Consider the following 19213-nt stretch of genomic DNA (forward strand, 5'->3'; position numbering starts at 1 on the left):
AAAAAAAAAAAAAAAAAAAAAAAATGTATAGCGTTGAATAGAAAACATCCGCATTGTATTACCACCAGCAAATGTAGAATATTACCAACAGCAGTAGCAGCAGGCAAACAGACAGACAGACAGACAGACGAGGAAATTTAAGTTTTTATCCTCCAACGTTTCAGGAAAAGTGGCAATAATTCTGCAGCCGAGAGGACCAGTGAGGGGGAGAGAGTTACTGTGTCACGCTCCACCTCGCCTCTCATGTGACTATTTTCTGTCTCGCCGTGTGTACGTGTGCCCATCCGACTGCCTGCCAACTCTCTGTTCATCTACCTGTTAGCCATTCTTATCCTGCCATCTGTCAACGATCCAGGAAACAAGAAAACGAGTTATCATCACGGGCAACAAATAACAAACAAAGAACAGTGTATCATTCATACAAACACACGTTCTTAGTCAACACACACAGCTCACCACGACCCGTCCTTCCAGCCTCGGTTCGTGATGGTACTACCAGTGGGGTGTCGTGGCTTGGGACGTGGGCGGCGGGCGGCGTGGGCGGTATGTGCGACAGGGAGTGTGTGGTGTCTATACGTACTGGTGACTAGCTTGGCGCCATCACTTCTCTGTCAGTACGGTCAGTATAAAGGACTTACTGGTTCAAAAAAAAAAAAAAAGTAATTCAGAGACATGAGAAAATAAGAAAGACACATGGTTCCCTCCTGCAGAGTGTTCAGTGGCTGCCTGGCTTCATCCCCCGCCGCCAGAGAGTGTGATGTTCCTCCTGCACCTCCGCCAGGCAGTGTTGCGACCTCCCCAGCTGCACCCTCCCTATCCGATCACCGCCGCTGAGCTGAACGACCCGCCGTGGCTGGATCTTGGCCCCTGGCGCTTCGTGGAGTCCATCATCCGCTTACTGTACCGCCGCCAGGTGGGCCAATTGCTGTAATTCTTGCCCTTGTCTTCTTTATTCATCTGTATTTCCTTTTTTTTTTTTTTCTCTTTTCTTTTATTTTTTTATTGTTTTCTTCTCTCTCTCTCTCTCTCTCTCTCTCTCTCTCTCTCTCTCTCTCTCTCTCTCTCTCTCTCTCTCTCTCTCTCTCTCTCATAACACCACTCCCTCCGTCAATGTAGCAAAGACCCATCAGACTTCAGCTATCCTCCTCTGTGCTTCCTAGCGGCGTGGGGTGTTCGTGGAGGCAGGGGCAGGGTCGGGCGTATTTAAGTCCCACACGGCGTGGCTAGAGGCGAGCCAGGACTGGACCGGTCTGCTGGTGGAGCCTCGCCCGCAGGCCTTCGCTCAGCTCAGACGTCGCAGGAAGGCCGCCGCTGCCCTGGCGTGTGCCTCAGACGTGGAGTATCACAAGAAGGTGGGTGCAAGGGGAATGAAGGCGGCGGGGTGGAGCAAAAGATAAATTGACTTAAATTTTGCGATCCTCCTCCTCCTCCTCCTCCTCTCCCACCTCTTTCTAGTTCTTTTGAAGAGAGTAGCTTTTAGAAGTCCTTTCTTCTCTTTTATAATGAAATGCGCATACTTATATTGGCACGCGCGCTTGCGACACACACACACACACACACACACACACACACACACACACACACACACACACACACACACACACACACACACACACACACTGGGCATGTCGGTATTCCATAAAAAAAGAATCCTAAATGCAGTATCGGCATCAACTGGAGCACTTATACTGAGATAAGACGATCAGGTCTAGCGTCGCCTGCAGGATAAGATGTGGTTGCCGTTGGAGATCGAGGACCTGCCACAGCTTTACCGCGACATGGCTCTGGCCCGCTCCACGCTCACCAAGTACGTCATTGAGGAGGTCAGTGGCAGGCTGCTCCTGTGTCCTCCAGTGTCCTTATCTCGCCTCTTGTAATCTCTACTCACAGATAATCTGCTCATTTATCAAAAGATCAAATACGTTTGTCACAAAAAAGTAGCTGTGTTTGATGTTTGACAAATGAGTAAAACAAAGAATAACTCCAAACTCTTCTGTTACTTCATAAAGAACAAAACACGATACAATGAGGCTGAGGAATCAAGGTGAAAAAACAGTTGTGACACGAGACACTGGGATGTCACGTGAGCCGCTAAACCTTCACCATCACTCCGTCACCCTCAGGACAGGCCCAGTGGCGGCACCTCATCCGTGCAGTGCTTCACCCTCAACGCCCTGGTGACCGCCGCGCTAGGCCGCAAGACAAACGCCATTGACCTACTAGTGCTGGACACGGCCGGCGGGGAGCACCGCATCCTGGCCACGCTGGAGGGTCTTTCTATTTCAGTAAGTCCAGCGCTCAGCCTCAGTAGATTAAGAGGAAATTTGTGTAGAAGAGGAGTACCTTGAGGGATCCTTCATCAGCCTCATGGCCACGTAGTACTAACCCAGTGATCAGTGGACTATGGGAACACTAGAGACACTGCCTTACAACAGCGTGTAGCATTCCGTGGTGAGGAAACACGGGATGAAGCAGAAACGCTTTATATTTCTATTATTTCAACTAGTCTCTCTGAAGACGTAGTTGAAATGTTAAGGAAATCAATTATTTGTGATTCATCCTGTGCTATATCACCACCAAAATACGCAGATACAATGTGAAACTAAAATACATTTTCTAAGAGTAATGAACACAAAACCTATTAACATCCTTATCTACAGACACGCGTGTTCTAAGCCGTGGAGGAACAGGCTCTCTGTCTCACCTCACGCTAACTTCTCCCTCCGCCACAGATGCTGGTAGTGCGGCATCACGACGAGTCTGACATGTACTACATCAACGGCACGGCGACCAACATGCACCTGGAGCCTCTGCCCCGACTCCTGGCTGGCAGCGGCTACCTCTTCTTCGCCGACCCCACCACCAAACAGCGCTTGATTAATCTGAACCTCACCTCCTTCATGAACTGACTCACCCGCTGCAGCTCCAGCCACCACACTGCCTGCGCGGCCCTTACGTCACGTCACGCCTCGGGTTATCGGTGTTCACAGCTGGAATGAAGTATCGAGTGGCATACTGGAATTTCCAGCAACAGTTCTATAGGTCACTGAAATTTGCGAATAGGACAGAAAGGCAAATGAGCACATGAAGTTATAGTTGTGTGTATGTGTGTGTAGTCAAGACAGGAGATGATGCCATACGTTGCAAATATTTTCTAGTGATAATTCACAAAAATAATAGCAACCCTCGTGGGAAAGTGAGATAAAGTTTCAATCGAATTTCAAAGGCTGTCGCATTTAGTTCCTGAAGGTGTGAGTAGGATAGGCTCGACATTGCCTCTCATGCAGCGGCTCCTTGCATGTGCCTCCTCCTGAAGGGCAAAAGAATGAGTCTGGTCCAGGTATAAAAGTTTTATTAATAGCATCACAGGATAAACTGGATCATTGATATATATGTACACAAACAAACACCGGACAGCGTCGCTCTCCCGCGGTGGTGCTGACGGCATAACACCATACAAAAGTTATCACCTTTATCACCGTTATCAGGAAAACACCGAACTCACCACATAGAAAACATGTCTAGTATTATTATTCCCTCCAACCTGCTTGAGGCTAATGTTATGACGGACCGCGGGAACGCTAGCCATGACAGCTACACATCCTGTGGTAAACGATTAGGTTAGCTTAAGTTACTAGCGTACATCTGTCTATCTATGAATCTTTGGACAATCTAACCTAAGCTAACCTAACTAAAGCTGTACCTGCTGTTGACTAGACGGAGTTAGGTCATTCATCTATTCACCTGTCTACCTATCTATAAATCAATGGATAATCTGATCTGTGACCTAACCTAACCTAAGCTATACATCTGCAATAAACTAGATCATGTAACTTTAAGTAGGCATTCGTATCTTTAACTAAGCTAAGCTAACCTAACCTACAGTGTAAGAGCAACAGCTGACGTCCACGCGATCCTTATGAAATACTACGGTCTGTATATAATAATGATTCACCTTGCATGACAACTTTCGCTATGGATCACTACATTGGCAGTGCAAATAACCACGCCACACCGAGAGTCGCGTGTCCAGCCACGGGGAACGCCTAGGCCCGTATACAGAAACCCTTTGCTCTCTCACCACGACTATTTTCAAAGGCCACATATTTGACTAACCGGGTTTTCTATAGAGTGCTGACAATGATGTAAAAATCTTGTTAATTTGTCACTAGAAATATAGAAAAAAAATTAAAAACTATTGAAACTTCACTTAGTCATTTGAATGTAGCGGCGGTGCGGGCAGGTGTTTCAGAATATGGTCCTGTTATAAGCGGTCACCTCGCGCCCTCCTGGTCTGGGGCGGCGAGGCGACCTGCTCATGTTCCTTGATACATGATGCAGGTTGTTGCGCCGAGTCACCGGGGAAGGGTAGAAGGCTGTGTGTGTGTGTGTGTGTGTGTGTGTGTGTGTGTGTGTGTGTGTGTGTGTGTGTGTGTGTGTGTGTGTGTGTTATTTACTCAGTCTTGCACTTGCTGGAGTCACCACCAGCCAGTCATTACAATCCTGATCTGTGGGGTGAAGTTGAGGCTCCTTCATACACACGCACACGCACACGCACACGCACACACACAACGCTGCTCCTGGGAACACGTAACAGTTCGCTCGACAGTAAAAAACTTTGGGACAAGAGCGGGGAGTGTGTGTGTGTGTGTGTGTGTGTGTGTGTGTGTGTGTGTGTGTGTGTGTGTGTGTGTGTGTGTGTGTGTGTGTGTGTGTGTGTGTGTGTGTGTGTGTGTGTGTGTGTGTCTGTCCAACTGCCGTCTGGTACCAAATACACAACAAAACTTCCATAAAACCAAACGATAAACCACAAAGTACAAATGTCTTTCCTCTCATCGATATCTCATGTACTAAATAAACTCACAGGCTTCAGTACAACACCCAGCAACACCACTACACTTCCTGCCTGGCCCTCCTTGGTACCCCACGCGGCACCCTGCACAGGTATACCATCGCCAGAGAGAAAGAGAGAGAGAGGGAGCGGAAGTGACAGTGTTCCTGGGTCAGCTGCCTTCACGCCTTCCCCAGAGCAATCAACAGGCGCTCTGCTCTTCACTAAATCTACAATATCACATAAGAGGGGCTGTTATACGTGTCTTTGATGAGAGTAGGTGGTTCACAGTGTTTAGGAGACGACACGACCATCGCTGTCTGTAACACTATTTTATATATACGTAATAAAAAAAAGTATAGGGTTCACGATGATACATACTTGTACAATACACACGCGAGCACACCCACACGAAACACACGTACGTACAAACAGGTGAGTGAGGCAACGGTGGTTCACACATCGACCACGGAATTGAAAACGGGAACCCCACCATTGAACGTAAAGAAAAAGGATTATTATTATTATCAATATTATCGTTACGGGGATTATTAAGACCTGTATGTATGCCACGTCCCTGTGTGAGGCGGCGGTGGTGGCGGTGGTGGCGGCGGGTGAGTGCCATGGGGGGAGGTGGGGAAGGCTAGGGCAAGGTAAACGTGGGAAAAATCAACTTCTTCCCCCTGTGCGTGTCCTCAGTTCATGTTCACTCTGTTCCTGGTGAGTGCGTGAAGCGAATCAAGACAAGTGCCAGACATCGAGGGCCGCGCGGCACGATTCCTGCTGCAGGTGACAATACTGGCTGGTGGTGGTGCTTCATTCAGTCACCTGTGGTCGCTGCCATCTTTAGGACTCTCAAAAGTAACATTGGTATTTCATAACGAGGATTACATGTGGAGGGTAATTTCCTAACCTGGCGATCTTTTTAAGGTCCCACCAGATGTAATAATGGTTCAGTAACATTGGATTTCTTTTGATTAATTTTGTGCATTTCCTCTTTTTTTTTCCCCATTGCAGTGTCTAGGAAGAATGCATTCCTGTATTCCTTCAGTGTTCGCAAAGAGGCGGAGCGAGAGGACTGGAATTAACTGACAGCATTTCCAGCTATTTTTTTTTTTCTCGAAACGACGAAATAAACTTTTTTTTCTAGCCAATATCCACATCGCTTAAATAAAAATAACTTTGAAACTTCATGATAGAGTTAGAATGAAGATCAATTTCTACTGACGGTGTTAAGCTCAAATTCATAAATAATCCGCACCACAAGTGCCAGATGGACACTTAGTAAGGAGCAGCGGGCGGACCAAGGTAGTACCGGAGTCGTGAGTGAAGCGATCGACTCCCTCCTGTCTTAGCGGCGAGCGCGGCCACCTGGCTGAGTAAGAGACACTAAATCAATATCTCCTGTGAGCCACCATCGATCTCCGTGACCCGAGAAGAGAGAGAGAGAGAGAGAGAGAGAGAGAGAGAGAGAGAGAAAAAAATTTCATCAGTCTATCTTAATTCAGATATCTCTTTGATCTCATCTCTCGTCCTGAATCAAAACACCGCCAAACCTTTCCATTTCGACATTCACGCCACGTAGCAAGGATGGTTTGTAGTTCCATACTTGCTCTTCCCTTTTTGTCATTATTTCCTTGTATAAAATCTTTGGTACATTATTTTCAAAGCACGACTCGTCAAATAACCTTCTCCATTAGCTACACATTTACTTGAGTGGTAATGGAAGCAAGGCGGGGGCAATTCAACCACATCAATGCAGTCACAATGGAACATCCAACCTTGCAGATGTGGAGTCATGGCTAGAAGTCGAGTAACGTTCTGTACTTTCATTCTTTGTACCGTTTTCCTTCAATCTTGAGTCATCTGATCTACTGACAGTCTCATTACAAATCCTATAAAATAACTGATAGATTCTCAACAGATCAGAGGACTTGAGGTTGTGAAAACGTCAAACACAGCGGAAGCGAGTGTGGCAGATTGATTTGCTTCTGACTATGACTTCACCACTAACTCCAATACTTTCAAATACATTCTACATTAACATAACTCAACATGTCTCCTTCCTAGTACTTGCACGGAGTTCCTGGGTCTTGGTGCAGCACGACGGTCTGCAAAGTTCAAACACTCACTATCCACCTGCCCACCACGTTCGTTAATTGGTTAAGACTACAATGAAGACACGCGTCGCCAGTAACACCAGCCAGTGACGGTGAGATGGAGGCAAACGTGAAGCGCGTTACAATTCTTTTTTTTTTTTTCTTTTATGAGCGATGCCTTGACGGGATTTTTTTTTTTTTTACTTTTCTTTCTTTTATGAGCGGTGCCTTGACGGGATGGTTTCTTTTTTTTTTTTATCTATTTGCTTATATATTCATGTTTTTTTTTTATCCTTGACCAGTCTGCTTCACTCATAAAAAAGAAGAGAAAAGAACCATTACATCGGGAATCAGGGAGTCACGACGAGACCACTCACACCCCAAGCAAAGACTGGGATCATTAAACAGTCCATCTGGTGAAGGGACTCAATAACAATAAAAACAAGGGACTATTTGGTACACTTCCTCACAGCGGCGTCTCTTCCTTATAAGTTTGGAGCAAAACAGGGAAAAATCTACAATTATTCTGCTCAAGTTCCTCTTAGTCAGCTCGGGAAAGGGAAAGGAAGGCTTGCGATCACAAAATACGGATCAAGAGCACGAGAATCGCCCATATCAAAAAAGAAAAACCTTGCTCTCTCACCACGACAATTTTCCAAGGCCACAGAGACAACTAATCGGGTTTTCAAGAGAGTTCCTTCTTATGATATACCAGAAATCTTAAAAACACTAGTATCTTCACCTAAAGCCCTTGGAAAATAGTGATGGTGAGAGAGCAAAGCATTTCAGAATACGGGCTAATATCCTGCCATGCACTGCGACCACCGCGTTACCGTAGAGATAGTGAGGGCACAGGGTACGTAACGCGGTGATGGTGACGAATGGGGATAGGGAGTAGAAATGTGCGGAGTGAAAGTTGCCGCGTTGAGTAACAATGAGTAACGAGTAAGCTGCAGCCTCGCGTGTCCGCCTCTGATGGTGATGGTGGTGGTAATGGTGATAGTTTGGTGATGCAGATGGCTGATGGAAATTGTAATGTGTATGGTGATGTTTTGAGGCTTCGTGATTGAGGCTTTGAACTCGTCTGCTACAGAAAAAAATAACTACTTCAAATGATGCCGGTGTTTCGAGACTCCTGATTCACTAAGGCTTCGAACTTGCCATGCACATTATACAATCCGTTTCGAGACGCCTAGTGACCGATGGTTTAAATTCAAAATGTAAAGTAACATAATACAGCTAATAAAAGACATCACAACTCTCTATAACAAATCTCAGGGAGTGGCAATTTTGTAACCACTGTCGAATCTCCCTCTGAATAAATAAATAGTAACAATAATTTACCCACACTGGGCCTGACACCACCTGGCCGCTGCACCACCAACACTCACCTTATACACGGCTCAGGTGAGGCTCATCAGGACTGGTTCACGGTTCCCACGCATGCACAGGTGTGATACAGGCGTGATGCAGTGCACGTGATAAGGCGGACAGGTGTGAGTCACGGTGCAATGCAGACATATGCACGCCCCTCAGCTCACACCCACAGGCGGGACCCGTGAGGTCATACACACCAATGTCACCTGAACACTCCACACTCCACACTGAACATGTAACAAAATGATAAAGTGGTAATAAGTGGCTAGACCAGGCGATATCACCACGTGACACACCTAAACAAGTGTACTACTCTTCTTTTGACTTTCACCACAGCTTGTGCCGCTAATCTCAGGGAATGACGGAGGAGGATTAGGTGGCCTCGTACCAAAGCCTAGATAAACACTGTCTTCGCCTCGACTCTGGCGATGGTGGTGTGCCGCAGCTTCCACGCCCAAACACTTGATACAGAAAACAGAGTCGACTCGTATAACAAAGCTTGGCCCAGTAAATGTGAATGGAGAGATGACTAAGGTTCCTTATTGTATCTTATCCATATCAGCATTGCGTCCTGTTGTTCTTGACGGTAATCTTTGTCTCCCTCAGCATCCTCTTCCACAGCAGCTTCCTCGCGGCCCGTGTATGACCCTCTGATGCCAGAGAAGGGGGTGGGGCGTGCCGTCTGCCTTCCCGGCCACGCCTCCACCAGCCCCTGGCTCCCGCCCCGCTGCCAGGGTATCAGGGTATGAGGGTGTCGCTGGCCATGGTATCTTCGCTTCAGTGCCCCACAAGTCACACACCTGGGGCGAGTATGACTATAATACAATTTGGAAGTCGGAATGTCTCTGACGAATACGTTTGTACTGAATATGAGTTGTTGTCTGAGATACCCAACTGAGAGAGAGAGAGAGAGAGAGAGAGAGAGAGAGAGAGAGAGAGAGAGAGAGAGAGAGAGAGAGAGAGAGAGAGAGAGAGAGAGAGAGAGAGAGAGAGAGAGAGAGAGAGAGAGAGAGAGAGAGAGAGAGAGAGAGAGAGAGAGAGAGAGAGAGAGAGAGAGAGAGAGAAATTTCCACGGCCTCTTATCACCCCACTTGGGCGTCAATTCCACGGGCTTGACACACAGGAATATCACAGCAAAGGTCGGCCGGGACGCTGCCCTGTACGGGAGCTGACGAACAATTGCGGCCTTGAGCAGGTGGGGGGTCGGCCAGCAGCAGCAACAGCAGCAACAGTGGCAGCAGCAGCAGCGGCAGCAGGAGCAGCAGCAGCAGCAGTAGCAGCCTGGTGGTCGCGTCTCTGGCCGCCGCTTACAACACTAGAGGCAGAGTCTACCCACTACTATGACCAGTATATCGCAGAGGAGATGAGCTCCGTGGTTATTACTCTGTTATCTCCAAATAACTGATGACTTAGAGAACTAGTGCGCGTTCTTACAAACTGAAGCGGAGGCCTGTGTGAGTGTGTGTGTGCGCCGGTCACGAGCGGAGCAGTGGCGCCGACTCGAGGGCGAGGGCCGCCAGGGTGCAGGAAGCGGCCGAGTCAGAGGAGGCCATGCGGGGCGGGGCAGCGTGGGCGGCGGGTCACACGTAGTCAATGGCATCCCCTCATCTACTGAACTGCCAGGACCCCATGGTGCCCACGCAGCGACCTGCCGACACCACCCGCATCATCACTCTTCACACTGCTACCAGGACAAGGGAGGGGAGGAGGGTGGGGGGGAGGAGCGGGGGGGAAAATTACACTTCAACACAAAGAAAGAGTGTTACAATTCAATGACGTTAATCCCTTGTGGAGGTTGGCCCTGAGGAGGGGGGGAGGGGGGGAGAAGAGCTTTAAGTCTCCTCCTCCTTACAAAGCCTCCAGCCTCTGTTCCAATATTTCTGGATGAGACCCGGGGTGGGGGCCACACACGTACCGTCCTCGGAGAAGGTAGCGAGGGAGAGGCGGTGCAGCTTGTTGCAGAGCACTGAGTCGGGCACCTCCTTGCGGGACACCGTGGAGAGCGGCACCAGCACGTCTGTGGGGAGGAAGAGAGGGTGGTAAGGGTATAGCTCATGTGAAAGAACGCAAGGCTTGACGCGTCTCTCAATGCTAGACCACAGGAGGCCAGCGAGGAAAAGCAAGGGCGCACCGACAAACACACACACACACACACACACACACACACACACACACACACACACACAAAAAAAAAAAATCTAATACACCTGCAGACGATAAACAGACAAAGATACAAGCACACACACACTACACCAGAAAGCCAGGTACACTAATCCATCCATCTATCCACAGAAAAAGACAAGGCAAGACAGGAGGTCCGCACGGAGCCCCACTCACCATCCACCTCCGTGCCGTGATCCAACATGTGGCCCTCGAGGTCGTCTGGGTACTGTGCCGCGCGCCTCTTCAGCTCGTCCACGAAGGTGCTGATAAGGGCGTCCATCATCACCGCCTGGGGGAGAGATGGAGAAGTCAAGAGACGTCAGCAGTTCGTCAGCGTGTCAGTGGCAGTGTCTATCTACTCATCAACCAGTTCAAAATGTTCTTATACACTGTCTGCAGTGTCTAAATACTCTGCTATTCTAGTGTCTACAGTGTCAAAACGCTTTGTTATTAAGAAGTCTGTAGTCTGGAAAAGCCTCTTTATTCTGCCGTCTAAAATTTTCAAAAGTTCTGTTATTGCTGCGCCCATAGTGTTCAAATGTCTTGTAGTGGCGTCTATAGGCTCTGTAAATACCTTATACTATTACTGCATATATAATTAATACCCCGTTATTGCTGCGTCTATAGTTTGTAGGTGCCCTGTTACTACAACGTGCATGTATAATCAATCTTCTTATCTATATTTCCACTAATATTTTTTTTAACTACAGCAGGAAACTCAAGTAAAGCGATTTCTTCCTTACTTGTTTGGAGAATATCTGCAGCAGCTTGGAATACCTCCGGCCGTTCTCCACCACTGCGAACTGAAGGAAGAGGCAAGGCAGGCAGGTGACGATCCGCTCATTGCTCGGCCTCGCGAAGTCCCAGGACAGTTCATCGTAACGGAGGCTCAGCAACACCGTCTGTGCCACAACACAACACATATGATGCACAAAAAGACCTAACAGAGGAAGTCTACACGTGTCAGCCCCTTATGAATCTTACAAGTCAACGTCCACTTATCATTATCGAGATCAATACAATAAATACAAAGGCCATGTTCAGAAATGTTTTGTTCTTTCACCACGACTTTCTAAATGCCACAGAGATTATTGGTCATGTTCTCAAGCGTGTTTCCCTTGTTAATAATGTGTAAATCTTGTTAATCTGTCACTAGAAACAAAGAAACATCCTTGAAAACCCGTGCGTCTTCAGCTATAGAGCCTTCTGCAAGTAGTAAAGGCGCGGCCGTAAGTGTTTCAGAGTACGTTTGAAAGGACTGAACGACTCACCGACTTCTTGGGATCGATCACGCTGACTCCCGTAGCATTGATGGTGACCAGGACCGGAATGTCAGGGCGGGGCAGCCACGACCCCATGCCCCGCGCTGCCTGCTCGATCTGCCCGTGGAAGAAGGCGCTCCTGTTGGCGAAAGACGCAGAAGGAAGTTAATTTGATGAAGAAAATGGCTATACATAGAGCAAGTATTATTTTGTGTACGAGCATGGTGCATTATGAACCCACCCGTAGTAAGGCAGTGACCAGGAGAATTCGAGGTACTTCCTGACGAGCTTGCGCGCCGTCACGTTGCTCGGGATGGAACGGAACTGCTCGATGATGCGGATCTCTGGGGTGGACTTACTGCTGAAGCTCACCAGGTCACTCAGCTTGAGGCGACACGCGTGTTCCGGCAGGTAGTCCAGCAGCCGCCGTCTGACACACGCACAGCAGAACAAGTGTTAGGAAGAAAAATTGATGGTTCACATACGCACACGGAAGCAGGCGCACGTACAATAGCACATGAATAAAAAAAGTTGGTACACACACACACACACACACACACACACACACACCGCGTAGGTTAGTGGTTAGCACGCTCGACTCACAATCGAGAGGGCCGAGTTCGAGTTCCGGTAAGCGGCGAGGCAAATGTGCAAGTCTCTTAATGTGTGTCCCCTGTTCACCTAGCAGCAAGCAGGTACGGGATGTAAGTCGAGTGGTTGTGGCCTCGCTTTCCCGGTGTGTGAAGTATGTTGTGTTCTCAGTCCTATCCGAAGATCGGTCTAAGAGCTCTGAGCTCGCTCCGTAATGGGGAAGACTGGCGACCGTGGTAAACACACACACACACACACACACACACACACACACACACACACACACACACCTGAAGAAGGAGGGTGTGTGGGTGGTGTGGTCGTAGGGCCCCAGCTCCAGGCGGCTCTGTATCCCCGCCAGCATCTCGTAGTCGGAAAGTTCGCACGGGTAGCGGGCTGAGCGCATGTTCCACTGTGCCTCCTCATACAGCAGCTCCAGGATCTTGGCGTCTCTGGCGGGGCGAAGGTTTGATTAAGGCAGGTTTGTTTTGGTTGGGTTGTGTTAAGTTAGGTTTGGTTAGTTGTGTTGGATTAGGTTAGGTTAGGCAAGACTTTCTATGGCAGACGTTATTGGCACGGAAGGCAATACATGAAGTTCAAGTATGGAAAATAAGGAACTCTCTCTCTCACACACACACACACACACACACACACACACACACACACACACACACACACACACACACACACACACACACACACACACACGAAAGCATTTTCTCTTAACTCAGGCATGCTACAAAAACAACAAACTGACACTCTCTAATTTGCAGTCCCACTTAACTCGTCCCCATCCACCTCGCCCACCATAGCAACTCCACCACCACACCCCACCTCCATTCCACCCCACCCCATCCCACCCCACCCACCTGATCTTGACCTCATCCCTCTTGCTGAAGAAGACGTTCCTCCTGAGCACCATCTTGGGCTCGTAGGCGTAGCGGGCGTCTTGGGGCTTGACTGGCACCTGTGTGAATCTCTTGAGCAGCTCCCCCCAGTGGCGCCGCACCTCCAAGACTCGCTGGTGTGGCTTCAGCTGGATCTCTGTCAAGGAAGCGACGGGTGAGAGGTATTGCGTGAAGGATTCCAGACAGCAACTCTACATACAGGCTTGTTGATCTTTGGCAGGGCGTTCACTTCACGTTTAAATGTTTGTTAGGGTAGTTTGTTGTGTAAGGGATGGTTACAGGATGAGAGATGTTAGCTCTTTTAATACTGGGGCACTTTTTTACCTTGAGATTTGTGTACCATTAGACCATTTTGTTGACATTAGGAAGGGTCTATGGAGGTCAGAAGGTTAATGGCCAGAATCTTCACTATCTTAATCCCCTACACGAGTTTCTGAAGCTTTATAAAATCGCCAAAAAAGTAAACACAATGAATATGGAAACGCGTCATTGTACTGAAGGGGTTAAATGTATGTTTTTTTTTTTTCAACCTTTTCTACTTGATATTTGTTTTGTAATGTTTCCCTACTTTCTTTCTGTTTTGGGTTCTAGTGTTGCTGTTTTATTGTTTATTGTGCACCCTTAAATGTACATATCCTTTTCACTTCAGTCATTTTGTTCGTGGCTTTTACAATTTAGTTTTAATAATTGATTCAAGCAGTATGTAATTTGCGATCAACAGGGATCTATCTATGGTCAATATTTTTTTTATCTATCTGTCTATCTGTCACTATTCATTCATCTATCTATCTGCATTCCTGGAGAAGTGAAGAGAACATAATGGCGCGGAGTCAAGCTCGCATAAAACTGAACTTATCACACTACGAGGACACTTGTTTGTTTGCGTCACAGCGAGACAACAAGTGATGACAAGACAATATACCACTCCTGTTTCAAGATCGAGTTTCCTTTGTTTCTTTCTCTCTCAGAGTCTGCCGTGTCTTATATGCGAGGCTTGGTGAGTCTCCACAGAGCAAAGAAACAAACATGGACAACCTAACCACATGACACGGAAAAAAAATAAGGCTGGTGATCCACTTAAGCCTCTCCACCACCACCACCCCCTTCCCTAACTCCTTCAGCAGTGTGGCGCGTTTTCATATTCATTCTGATTAATATTTGGCGATTTTATATGGCTTCAGAAATGTATGCGAGTTTTGAAATAGTAAAGACTCTAGCCATTAACCTTTTGACCTCCATAGACTCTTTCTAATGTAAATAAAATCGTCTAATCACACCTAAAAATCATGGTAAAAATGCGTCTCAGTATTGAAGGGGTTAATCACTCTCAACCACTCTTCCTACCCATCACCGCCCCATCCACTCCCAGCCGAGACGCTTGAGAATACGAGAAGTGTTACGAGTATTGCAGAAACACATACTACGCAACAAATCCTTCATTCACGCCGGACAGTCTGACAGCCTCGCGCCGCTGTGGCCTCCTCGCACACACTCCTGCACTGACGCAAGGCTGGTGGTTGGAGGACATAAGATGCTGAACACGCTACATTTACTGCCACTCTTGTTTAATGATGTCAAGGATGCAGTTGTAAAGACATTATTTTTATCACTACTTGTTACTATTGGCGTGTATCAATTCATTATTTACTCTTAATTAAAATGAGTAAAAGGTTGAATCGAGGAAGAGAGTGAAAGCACGAACTAAAACGAAGAATTAAGATTGAAATGAAAGATAGTTAAAGAAATTTGTTCGTAAGAGACTGGCTTACGTGACCAACTATTTGTATGCGTGTGTGTGTGTGTGTGTGTGTGTGTGTGTGTGTGTGTGTGTGTGTGTGTGTGTGTCGGGTGTCTGCATGGTTGTGTGAGGCCAAGGACGACCGTTTTTGTTTCTTTTACCGTTTGTTATGAACGTCGTCATGTGTTCTTTTTCTTCTGTTCATGAGTATTACACTTATATTATCCAACATTTTATTTGTTGTTGTTGTTGAAGAAGAAGAAGAAGAAGGAGAAGGAGAAGGAGAAGGAGAAGGAGAAGGAGAAGGAGAAGAAGGAGAAGAAGGAGAAAGAAAAAGAAAGAACAGAAAAAATAAGAAAAATAATAATAATAATAATAATCCCACTAACCAACAACCATACCTCTACCACTAACAACCAAAACAAACAACAGCACCAATAAACCATTTTTCCGACCTCCTTCTTTCCTTTTCCTGCCTCATTATCTTTCCCTCGAGATATGTACTCTGCTTTCTCACGTTACCCTCAACCCTCCCTACTCTTCTCTTTCCTGCCCCTCCCTCCCCTATGGCCACCCAACACCGAGGTCACCAATCACTCAGTCACCAGTCCCACTAATCATCGGGAGTCCCACCATAACCTTGGGAAAGACTTATTATTTTCTTTCCTCTCCTTCACCATAACTCGTCCTATTCTTCATCATCCATTATTAATCCCTCTCTTTCATTCCCAGTTCGCATTATCTCCTTATTCTCGTCTTCCTTCACCTATTCCTCTCATTAACCCCTTCAGTACCATGACGCATTTTTCCTATTCATTCGGCTACTATTAGGTGATTTTATACAGCTTCTGAAACTCATGTAGGTATTAAAATAGTGAGGACTGTGGTCATTAATTTTTTTATCTCCATAGGCCTTTCCTTATTTTTTTTTTTTTTTCGTTTAATCATATCCAAAACTTAAGGTAAAAATGCGTTCCTGTACTGAAGAGGTTAATTTCTTTTCTAATTCTTACCTCATACCATTTTCTTTCTCATCCTCCACCTCTTTCTCTGTCCCTCTCTTGCCTTATCTTCCTCATTTCTAAATACGTACACACTTCCTGCTCCTCCTTCGGCTTTCATCTCACAGCAGGCACATTCCGTACTCGAGTTTCACAATTTACTGTTCCCTGCTCCGTGTCTTCCCTTCATTACAGACGGCAGCTCCATCCCCGTCCCGGCAAAGGGGAAAGCCGAGAAGACGACGGAGGGACCCACACGCCCACACAGCTGCCACTCAATACCCTCCCTCACCTTCCTTCCCTTCCTTCTCCTTCTCTTCCTCCTTGCGTCACTATTCCACCTTACTTTTCTCTCCTTTTTCTCCTACGCCCAGATTTGTTTTCCTTTTTATCTGTTTAGTTTTCTCTCTTTTTCTTCGTTTACTGTCTATCTGTTTACTTTTCTCCCGTTTTTTTTTTAGTTATTTTGTTGTAATTTTTCAGTCTAGATGTAATATTTTTCCTTTTTTCCTTGCACGCAGCTTTGTTGTTCTTTATACATGACAGCTACTATGAAAAAAAGACATGTCACTTTTGTTAGAAATACAGGTAGGAAAACTGCTTCATCAAGTAGAGAGGCAACATGTACATACCTTTATCAAGCCTGAACCCATTATTCATCTTATTCTGATTGCTGACCATGAGAATTTCCTTAATGTCACCCTTGCTATATCCACTATACCACTTAAAAGACCTCTGTCAGATCCCCTCTTAAACCACGCCTTTACAATACTATCCCTCTGCTTTTTATATTAACCCCTTCAGTACCGTGACGTGTTTCCCTATTCATTCTGCTTACTATTTGGTGATTTTATACAGCTTCAGAAACACATGTGGGGGGATGAAAATAGTAAAGACTGGCCATTAACCTGTTGGTTTCATTGACCTTCCTAATGTCAATAAAATGGTCTAATGGTACACAAATCTCAAGGAAGAAATCTCCAGTACTGAAGAGGTTAATTTCTTTTCTAATTCTTACCTCATAACAGTATTGAAGGGATTAGGAGTTCTGTCCACTGAGAAGCCAGACCCCAAACAGAACAGGGAGGATAGCCACTCTACTCCTTACCTAGTACAGGAGACACCAGCCACAGCGCGAACACCTCCATGGCCTGCTTGGGAGCGCCACGTCCTCCTCCTCGATCACTATACTCTGCAGCTCCTGGGCCGTGATCCTGGCGCCGTCCTCGAGCCGCAGCCGCACCGCCACGCGAGAGTGCAGGAACACACACACCTCCACCGTGCAGTTGACTCGTCCCCCCGCCGCGGAGCCTGAGGGTGTGCACGAGGAGCAGTGGTGAGCCGGTCAGGGAGGAGGATGAGAGAAGAGGAAAAGGAGAAAAAAAAAAAAAAGGATAAAAAAGGAGGGAGGAGAACAATAACGTAGACAGATAGATCCATAAATTGATACATATATAGATAGATGGACCCACAGACAGACAGATAGATTAACAAATAAGTGAAAACAGTTGGAAATAAGTGAAGGATGACAAGACGTGCTGCTCTATCATGTATTGTTAAAGCTTGTTGAAATTTGGCGCTGTTTGCTTAGACTTTGGAAATGATTACTGTAACACACACACACACACTCTCTCTCTCTCTCTCTCTCACCCTTCGCGTTGTTAGTCTTCCTGCTATCGTGGTCTGGCTTCGGGTGGTGCTTATCGTAGTCGTCGTGGGGCTGCTGCGGCTGTGACACGGCCGGGTGGTTCACGACGCCCCCCACCAGGTTGTTGGGGGAGGAAGTAGGGGGCATCTGACTGTGGGTGTGGTTAGGGGGAATGGTGCTGTGGTTTGGGAGGCTGGTGTTGACACTGGGGGGCACGGTGGTGGTGGACTGAGACATCATGTGGGTGGTGGAGGAAGGGCGGCGGGTGTCTGGCTCCAGCGTGAGAGGGGGCACGTCAAAGGCAGGGGGCGGGATGCTCGGGTAGAAACCAGCGGCCTTGTCCAGGTGATCCGCGCTGCCCTTGTTGTAGTCCGCTCGTAGGAAGTCCGCCGCTGCTCTCTCCCGCAGGAACTCCCTGTGGCCGCGAGGAAGGAAGGTCTCAGGGTCGTCCCTCAACCCCAGGGCACACATACGAGTAGTCTTCTCTCTTCAAACACAGGGGAGCTTATAGTCTTCAGGAGGATGCATGTGTGTGTGACGTGGCGTGGCGTGCATGTCGTTAACCTTCCGCCGTCACGGGATACATGAGTACAAGTCTGAATGTGTGTGTGTATCTGTGTGTGTGTGTGCGCGCGCGCAGGGATTGCCACGTGTAGATTTAATGGCTACCTCCACATTTCCTTTGCTCTTTTTTTTTGTTGTTGTTGTTGTGTGTGTGTACTGATGTGCTTGTTTTCTTGCTCCCCAAACACACCCAAAGACACAGGAACACTCAACACACTGCAGCATTTCCCTAGCGATAAATCTTCTCCACAAGCATCCCACCCAAAGACTCACCACTCAAAAAATAATGGATCAGATTAGATTAAAATAGATTAAGAATTTTGTACATGCGATTCATACACTGAAATTTAGATAAACTACATGTACTCTCTCACTCTCTCTCTCTCTCAGTCTATCATCAGCATACAAAAACGTCTCCCTCGTCATAATCAAGCCAACAAACAAAATTTCACTAACACACTAATCATTAATGGAAGCATTCACGTGTGCATTAATTTCCCAATCGGCTTTGGTTATTTAAACAGCAATCCTATTAAATTTCATCACCCTCTGAGCAAGCAAGCACGCATTTACACTCACAACAAACACGTCCCGCTTCACAGACAAAGACTAAACACCAAAACAGAGAAGACGACAACAAAATTCAACAAAACCAACGTAAGAAATCAATGTTTCGTTCCCTGTACCTGAAAAAGAGGACACGTTATCTTACCTGGAAATCGTGGCGGACCTGGGAAACGCATCAGTCTCCCCTCGCGGACGCCTGTTGCAGAAAGAAAACGAGCATGAGAGAACACGGGAGCTCCAATTGTCCAGCACCCTGCGGCGACCAAGCGAGGGGCGGCAGGGAGCTGGAATTCTGCCGCGAGATGGGGAGGTGACGGGTGAAGTGGGGTGGGAGGAGTAGGCGGGATGATGAAAGGTCGCCTGCATTGATACTTTATATGGGTGGTTAATGAGGGACAAAGAGGGAGTGGGCGGGAGGGTGGATTATCTCTTGGTTATTAACAGAGAGAGAGAGAGAGAGAGAG

The 19213-nt window shown here is 47.1% G+C and overlaps 2 protein-coding genes across 4 annotated transcripts in view; one reads left to right on the top strand and one right to left on the bottom strand.

Moving 5' to 3' along the window:
- Positions 1-203: 203 nt before the first annotated feature.
- On the top strand, positions 204-3316 carry LOC123499580. Of its 3 annotated transcripts, XM_045247736.1 has the most exons (7): positions 204-270; positions 475-619; positions 711-913; positions 1161-1352; positions 1725-1823; positions 2124-2285; positions 2733-3311. In XM_045247736.1, the coding sequence occupies exons 2-7, from the start codon at positions 487-489 to the stop codon at positions 2907-2909; spliced, it is 966 nt and encodes a 321-aa protein (XP_045103671.1). In that variant the 5' UTR covers positions 204-270; positions 475-486; the 3' UTR covers positions 2910-3311. The 3 variants fall into 3 exon arrangements, with proteins under 3 accessions (XP_045103671.1, XP_045103670.1, XP_045103672.1); XM_045247735.1 differs by having other exon boundaries at positions 215-619; positions 2733-3309; XM_045247737.1 differs by lacking the exon at positions 1725-1823 and having other exon boundaries at positions 215-619; positions 2733-3316.
- Positions 3317-3335: 19 nt separating this feature from the next.
- Positions 3336-19213, bottom strand: part of LOC123499579 (FERM domain-containing protein 8-like) — a 25634-nt gene continuing 9756 nt past the window's right edge. The window contains 12 exon segments of the mRNA XM_045247734.1: positions 3336-9955; positions 10223-10324; positions 10645-10759; positions 11214-11372; positions 11742-11871; positions 11974-12162; positions 12614-12775; positions 13193-13367; positions 17079-17135; positions 17138-17281; positions 17621-18105; positions 18895-18945. Coding sequence (XP_045103669.1) covers positions 9912-9955; positions 10223-10324; positions 10645-10759; positions 11214-11372; positions 11742-11871; positions 11974-12162; positions 12614-12775; positions 13193-13367; positions 17079-17135; positions 17138-17281; positions 17621-18105; positions 18895-18945 — 1813 coding nt within the window. The 3' untranslated portion in view covers positions 3336-9911.

Source organism: Portunus trituberculatus, chromosome 50 (assembly GCF_017591435.1).
Source record: "Portunus trituberculatus isolate SZX2019 chromosome 50, ASM1759143v1, whole genome shotgun sequence".
Classification (NCBI taxonomy): Eukaryota; Metazoa; Arthropoda; class Malacostraca; order Decapoda; family Portunidae; genus Portunus; species Portunus trituberculatus.

Bases quoted from the DNA above. Each gene is read 5' to 3' on its own strand.
- LOC123499580 (XM_045247736.1), top strand. From the start codon at position 487: ATGGTACTACCAGTGGGGTGTCGTGGCTTGGGACGTGGGCGGCGGGCG. The intron at 1,353-1,724 runs GTGGGTGCAAGG...CGTCGCCTGCAG, and splicing joins ACGTGGAGTATCACAAGAAG to GATAAGATGTGGTTGCCGTT. The intron at 2,286-2,732 runs GTAAGTCCAGCG...CCTCCGCCACAG, and splicing joins TGGAGGGTCTTTCTATTTCA to ATGCTGGTAGTGCGGCATCA.